We start from the raw sequence: 7,547 nt of genomic DNA on the forward strand, positions 1-7,547 counted from the left end.
ATATTAAAGGCAATACAATGTTTATTTATCTCCCTTAATTAATATTTTACTGTAAAAAAAAAAATATGATTTTTGTCTGGTGAAGAAAAAAAGTAAGTGGCCAACTTGGGCCAACAAGTAACTACGCAAACACTGTGGCAGATCCGTAGAAAATACATGGCAAACTTTAATGGCCAGTAGGAATATCCATGATAGTAAATGCTCTCAATTTAGCAGTCATTTGCAGTTATGACCTTACACAACACAACAGAGGGCAGATCTAATGCTGTGTGGGCAGTCAGATGTTAGAGTGATGCTAATGCTAATGCTAATGCTCCACATACATTGATGATTCTCTTGGGCTTGTGTGTTCAGGGTCTATGCCTACAGATTATGAGCTGTACTACGGCTTCAGCAGGTTTGCCATAGAGCTCAATGAGCTCTGCCCTGAGCTGAAGGAGCTGCTGCCACCAACAGATGCTCGCTTCAGGCCGGACCAGAGGTACATGCAGCTTTCTCTTCTCATATCACACTCTTACTGTAAAAACTGCCATCAGATGATAAGATGAGATCAATGAAGACGGTTCATGAAAAGGAATAATCCCAGTCAGTTCCTTTGCGTTTTATGTGGGTTAGAATCTGTGATCTCTGACCCAGTTCGTTTGCTGGCTTCCATACAGTACAGAGAGTTTTCCACAATCTGGGTGCTGAAATCCTATTGGGTAAACTGAGAGTGGGCGGAGTCACACAGAGCAAAACAAAAACAGACATTCCGACACGGAACATATTTCAAAGTAGAATAACTGGCTCAAGCTTCTTTTCTTGAAGAAATAAGAATGTGTTCTTTGCATGTTTTCTACAAATCTGCAAATGTATCACTGTATTTTTATTACATATCATAAAAAAATACTTTTTTTTATAGTTTTAGTTATACAACACTAAAATTGCCTTTAAAGGTGCTGTATGTGATTTTTTTTGACTGCTATAGATTACATTTAGCATCTTTGAAATTTATTTTAGTGTTAATTATTATATCTAAAACTTTTAGCATCTAGTGATAATATGTTGTTTTAATTTCATCGAAATTAACTGGAATGTATGTTTACGATCTTTCAATCATACGGTATGTGATTCATTTTAAAAACACTAATCAGGTAAACTGTGCTGTGCATCTCCGGAGAATCAACGCCTGTTTTTACGTGATATTTAGAGTAAAAATACTTAAATGAACTAATGAAATGTTCAGCCTCACATGTCACTTTGTAATTAAACTCCATTTTAAAGTGTCTCAGATGTATTTTTCTTCATTCAGCTCTTCTTCATTCAGCTCTTCATTCAACACTCCTAGAAACCAGAGGAACAAAGTTTGCACTGAGTAATCATCTGTGGTGAAGCTCTGGTTTAATGTGTCTCACAGGTGTCTGGAGGAAGGAAATGTTCAGATGGCAGCAGCTGAGAAACAAAGAATCGAAGAGCAGCAGAGAAACAGGAGGAAGTGGCTGGAGGAGAACAACATCAGGCACCAGCCGCGATTCTTTAAGTGAGTGCACTTCATCTGCTGCCTCTTCTTCTGCTGCTATTGAACTCCTGTCATGTAGACGGGACCTTCTCTCTGTATCGATCTCTTCCTGTTCTCAAGTTTAATAAGGATTCACCCATTACACAGGCTTTGGCCAAAATTCATCATTTAAGTGGAATTGCAATTCAGAGAAATTCAACAGTCACACTAATGTTAGCATTTTTATTTTGACCAATTTTAATGATTATTATATTAAATTAATTTAATATAACTTTTTTGGGACTTTTTTCCCACCTTGTGCTGTCAATAATGACCAGACTACAAAATGAGATTGCGTCTTATGCTAAATTATTACTAAATATTGGATTCAGCTTTTTAAATCAACTTGTCAACTTGTAAATCAAATTATCAAAGGTTTTTTTAAATTAAATTAAATTAAAATTAAAGTTAAGTTTATGCATTTAACAGACGCTTTTATCCAAAGCGACTTACAGTGCATTCAGGCTATCAATTTTTTATTGCTTTTTACAACCATTTTACTGTAGGCCTCATTCATGTGAGCTAATTCATCTGTTTTTGAGTGAAAATGTACAAAATGATCCACAAATAATGCTTTTCTTTGAAAAAAAAAAAAGAGGTGCATTAGTTTAGATCAGCGAATTTCTAATAATCATTAGGATATTAAAGGGGGGGGGGGGGTGAAATGCTCGTTTTCACTCAATCTCCTGTTAATCTTGAGTACCTATAGAGAAGTACTGCATCCTTCATACTGTAACTCCAAAAAGTCTTTAGTTTTATTATATTTATAAGAGAAAGATAGTCTGTACTGATTTTTCCCGGAAAAACACGAGTGGCTGGAGGCGTGACGTGTGGGCGGAGCTAAAGAATCACGAGCGCAAATAGGCTTTTGCGTTGAGAGCGTTTGGAAGCTGTGACTACCGTGAGGAAAAACAAATCATGGCTTACAGTCAGATTCAGCGTATATTTATGATCCAGAATCAGATCCAGAGGCTGAAATTTAACAAGAGCAGCAGCAGCAACAACTACAGCAGGACATCTCTATGTGGTATGTACTGAAACTGTATATTTTAGCTTAGCGGTTTTGGAAAATTTAAAGTTCCACTTTATGTCGTCTTTTTTTTTTTTTTTAAGCTGTACATGTGGAAAGTGCAGTTTGATGACAACATCGCATGTTGTTTACTTGATGTGCTTACGCACCGATAGCTAAGTTAACAACACAGAGATATTTGAAGCAGTTTTACTCACCGTCTGCGGCTCCAACACACGATCGTGACCCTTTTTCGTTGGGACTGCATTATCCTTAAGAAATAAACGATACGCAAATCCGGCGTCAAACTGGACCTTGTTTGTAAAACAAGCATCTTTGAAATGCAGGGGAACAAACAAAAACACTTGCACAACTACGTCGATGCTCTGTAAAAATAAACTCCATCCACTGGTCCCTTGATGCTGTTTTTTTTTTTTTTTTGGTAATCTGTGCAGGGTTGTCTTGCCCTGGCAACCAAAAACACACTTCTTTTGTGACAATTCGGTCTCTCGCTCTGATCAGTGAAGTCTGTTGTGCTCTCAGTGCTCTGCTATACGGGAGCGCGCGCTCTCTTCCGGCAGAAGTGCCCTCAGGACCCATATAAGGAAATTCCGCCATACTCGAAAAAAACTTTCCGAAAATTGTGACAAACCGGAAGGAGTATTTTTGGAACAAAAATACTCCTTCAAACGTACAACTTAATTTTTGAAACTTTGTCCATGTTTAGCATGGGAATCCAACTCTTTAACAGTGTAAAAAACTCAGTATGCATGAAATAGCATTTCACCCCCCCTTTAAGTAAAGATCATGTTCCATGAAGATATTTTGTAAATTTCCTACTGTAAACATATTAAAGCTGAATTCTTTATTAGTAATATGCATCGCTAAGGACTTCGTTTGGACAACTTTAAAGGCAATTTTTTTTTTGCACGTTCAGATTCTCAGATCTCGGCCAAATATTGTGTCATCAAACCATACATCGATGGAAAGCTTATTTATTCAGCTTTCAAATGATGTATAAATCTCAATTTCAAAACATTGGCCCCTTATGACTGGTTTTGTGGTCCAGGGTCACATTTGAGACTTAACCAAATGTGCCTCCTCTGTGTAACAGGAAGGTTATGGACAGTCACCAGAGGGAGAGATGGGTGTCTAACAACACGTACTGGGAGCTGCGCAAGGACCCCGGCTTCCTCAAACAAGAAAACCCTGAGCTGTGGTAGATCCAGACGCCTTCACTGCTGACTGCAGACGCTTACTATGCAGAACAGGACCTCCCTCCAGATTTGGATTTTATCTCCAGAAACGGACTGAAAACAAAAACAAGAAACAAACACTCTCTCCTCATCACTAGGGCAGGTTTGGCCTCATTCGTCTCCCTCTCTATAGTAACAGAGAGACTGCGCTGTTGTCAGGGCAAAAGTGAGAGCTGTAGAGCTGTCCACCTGAAGTCCTTGCCTTAAGAAGTCGCTTCTCAACAACAAAGTTTTGCGCTTTTAGTGAAATTCCCTCAACTGAATTTGCTCTGGGTTAAATTCTGCATGTGTAGATGGCAGCTTTCATCGGCAAAGTGCTACACGAACTCATCAAAGCTACATTTAGACAATTTTAGTGGTATTTTTGTAGACGTCCAAAAGAAGGGAATTGCTTTGCCAGTTAAAGCTGTGCTGTGACTCGATCTGTCCCTCCTCATATTCGACGGCAGCCGTGAGTGTGCTGAACATGTGACTTTTTATACTCGTGTGCTCCACCTTTCAAACCCCCCCAAAGAATCGAGCCTGAAAGAAAGATCCTGGACCTAACCTGCAAGACCAGAAAAGACACCCCAGGACTCAGACTCCTGAACCCCAGTATCTGCAACTGTACATTAGCGCTCTTCATTTAAAGCAGAAGTCTGACATTCATGCTCCTCTAATTGCACCAAATCAAATTCAAGAAGTAATTTTTTCCAGACAGGCTCTATAAGCACTCGCCACCTTCAGAAAAACTAGTCAGTGCTCTGCGAAACAGATTATTAACGGTAGTTTTGCCCTGAAGTCATGCCATTGGTTGAGCCAGAAGTCTGCATTTAACACTGCATTTAAAGGGACAGTACACCCAAAAATAAAAACTGGTTGTTTTCTTCCCCTTATGTCATTCCAAACCCTTTTCATTTAATTTATAATAAACCTGAGACATTTCTGTCCTCCCTTTGACAATTTCATCTAACCAAAATTTGTAAAAGTCGCAAGTCGTCGTAAAACAAGCTCCCATGTTTACCATATTTGATGTGCTCTGGGTACGTGTCGTTCACTGTTTAGATGTAAATAAAAGTACGAAAATTGTCAGTTCATGATATCAAATGGCCAAATCTCTTTTAAGTTTTGGATACCTTGAGTTTCAATGTAAGGAAGAAAACCTCTCAGATTTCATATATTCATTTGTGTTTTGAAAATTAACTAAAGTTAATTTAGAACGAGTATATGATGACAGAACTGTCTTTTTTGGGTGAACTATCCCTTCAAAATGCACCAGTGACCAGCAGACAAGTACACTGAAAACGTGTACACTATATTTTCCCTCGTCTCATTGTTCTGAGCATGAACTTCTCACTAAGAGCGGCAGCGGCTTCTGCTGGCCTCTCAGTGCTACTGCACACTACATACTTCAGTGCCCTACATCTCTGCTTACATCATACTGTACAGGAGATGATGTCAGCAACGACCGGAGCAGTGTGTGGAATGGAAAGCTATCCTACTGCATACCACACAGTATGCTGTAACATTTCACGTAGCGTACTACATTTCCACATGACCTCACCATGGGTTTAATTCAACAAAGTACAGATTTAATCTCTGACTAAAAACTTTGAAAAAAAAAATAGTTTCTTGTTAAATTTTAGAATTTTGGAAGCCTGAGTAAATACTAATTAAATTTGTTTTTTACAAAAAAATCTGTGTTAATCTATCACGGAAATGGACGGTGAAGTCAAGCATGATGCATTGTGGGATACATCATTCGGCATACTCAAATTGTATACTGCATTGTAAATTTCCAACTACACCCTGTCATACTATTCTTACAATTTGTGGCACATATAGACACGAAGTAGTAAAAGCAGTTTTCTGTCATGCGGTTCTGAACTCAGAACTCCAAATGAATCATTTACAAATTCAGTGCATACTGAAAACTTCTATGTGCTGAAGTATGCTAGTATGCTATGCTGAATAGCATACTGCCAAATACCTCACAATATATACATATACACCAAAAAGTTAAGATATTTCTATAGACTGCATTAAAAAAGAAAATTTTTGTTACCTAGATTAAAAATGACTTCTTGAATTAAACTTGCTGAGGTAAATCACGTGACAGCAATGTAGCAGAATACATTTCCACAATGCATGCTGTTTTCCATACTGTTTTTAAAACATGCATTATGCAGCATAGCATGTAGTACACCAATATTCTAGCGCGAACGGAGCTCTAGTTTCTAACATTTGATCTCATTTGGACCTCATTCATCAAACACAGAATCATTCGTAAAATCAGTCTTGTGTGTTTTGTTGAATTCGATTCGCCTGCGCAGATCTGAATGTTTTATTTTCTTTAAATATAGTTTTTTTTAGAAAGTTTTTATGTGAGTAGATTAAAAAAGGAAACATCCAGAAACCGTGTAGTCAGAGTGACCGAGATGATCTCTGCCATTAGTAGAGAGTCGTAAGTCAGTGTTTGAGTCCTTCACTGTGCCTTAACGCAGATGAAACCATATCAACACACTCCACTGAGCACAGTCCATCCTCATCTTCTGCACACTGACACACGTTCCTCAACCACTCTATAAAACACCGGCCGCTGGAAATGAACAGCTGCAGAAACAAACAAGGAGGTCTGAAACTCCTACAAAACGACCTATCCAGTTCTTATACTGAAGACTTTCCATGAACGATGTTTTCTTCTGTTAAGTTTGATGCATCCACTCATCAAGAGCTGAACCGACTGAATGTTTCTGAAGCTTATAGAGAAGATTATTTTAGATTTATCTAAGGAATTCAGGTTCCAAGGCGTTGTAGTGAGTGCATCTGCACTCGATAGTTTCTCACCATTGCATGAAAACATGTCACAGCCTGCCAATGATCTCTGATGCCTTATTAAAATGTCTGTTTAATTTCTATCTGGTTAGATCCTCACTGAGACGTCCTGCACTGTGTGTGGGGGTTTTAATCATGTGTTCAGCTTTCCTCTGAAGAAGTGCAATTGTACAGTGACATTGTGTTTGCAGCTGCTCTACTGCTGTACAGCTCCTGATGTGTCATTAGGACACACTCCAGACCCGCTGTTTCACTTTTAAATTCATAGTAACAAATACATACTTGTGTTCTAAGTCATGCTCTGTATCCTGCGTCTGTTGTTTACTATCGGTCTCATTATTCACCTAGAATTCAGAACCTCATATTAAAGAGATGAGATGAGGAGGCTGGGCCATTAGTCCAATACTGACTCAGTTTTATCATGTTGCCATGTTGAGAGAAATCGGGAATGAGAGCAGATGCGTTGTGTGAACATGATGTTATGTAGTTTTAGACTCGACTAAATATGAACATGGATTTATTTATCTCACTTGCACAAAAAACAGATTCAGTATTCCTTAAAATGAATATAAACAGTGCAAACTTAGAATACGACGCATACCTGCAGTAAATAGACATTAATACAAATATCCTCTATTTAATCCCATTTTATTCCTGTTTTACTGCTGACCTTCGATGATCCAATTCAACAATACAAAAAAAAAAATTACCTTTTTTTTTTTAGAAGGTGTTAAACTTTCCTCGAACGTGTCCTGTTCTTCATGTAATCCAGAATCAGTGTTGCCAAGTCCACAGTTTTCCCACAGAATTGGGCTACTTTAACACCGTCACCACGGGTTGTTTTTTTTTTTTCATGTCTGCGGGTTAAAGCGACCACAATAAAGTGATATTTAGCCCCTAAAATACAAATTTTACCCAGGAAATCCCATTA

General features: G+C 38.3%; 1 protein-coding gene across 15 annotated transcripts in view; it reads left to right on the plus strand.

The window, feature by feature from the left end:
* Nucleotides 1-7,547, plus strand: part of osbpl6 (oxysterol binding protein-like 6) — a 73,682-nt gene that overhangs the window by 51,709 nt on the left and 14,426 nt on the right. For 8 of the 15 annotated variants that reach the window (XM_052564817.1, XM_052564825.1, XM_052564826.1 and 5 more), the window contains 3 exons: nucleotides 355-481; nucleotides 1,397-1,519; nucleotides 3,661-6,913. The exons of 4 other annotated variants lie outside the window; for them this stretch is intronic. In XM_052564817.1, coding sequence (XP_052420777.1) covers nucleotides 355-481; nucleotides 1,397-1,519; nucleotides 3,661-3,769 — 359 coding nt within the window. In that variant the 3' untranslated portion in view covers nucleotides 3,770-6,913. Of the gene's footprint in view, nucleotides 1-354; nucleotides 482-1,396; nucleotides 1,520-3,660; nucleotides 6,914-7,547 lie in introns of those variants that run through there. 3 more of the 15 variants (XR_008155076.1, XM_052564815.1, XM_052564814.1) reach the window with 3 other exon arrangements.

Source organism: Carassius gibelio, chromosome B9 (assembly GCF_023724105.1).
Source record: "Carassius gibelio isolate Cgi1373 ecotype wild population from Czech Republic chromosome B9, carGib1.2-hapl.c, whole genome shotgun sequence".
Taxonomy (NCBI): domain Eukaryota; kingdom Metazoa; phylum Chordata; class Actinopteri; order Cypriniformes; family Cyprinidae; genus Carassius; species Carassius gibelio.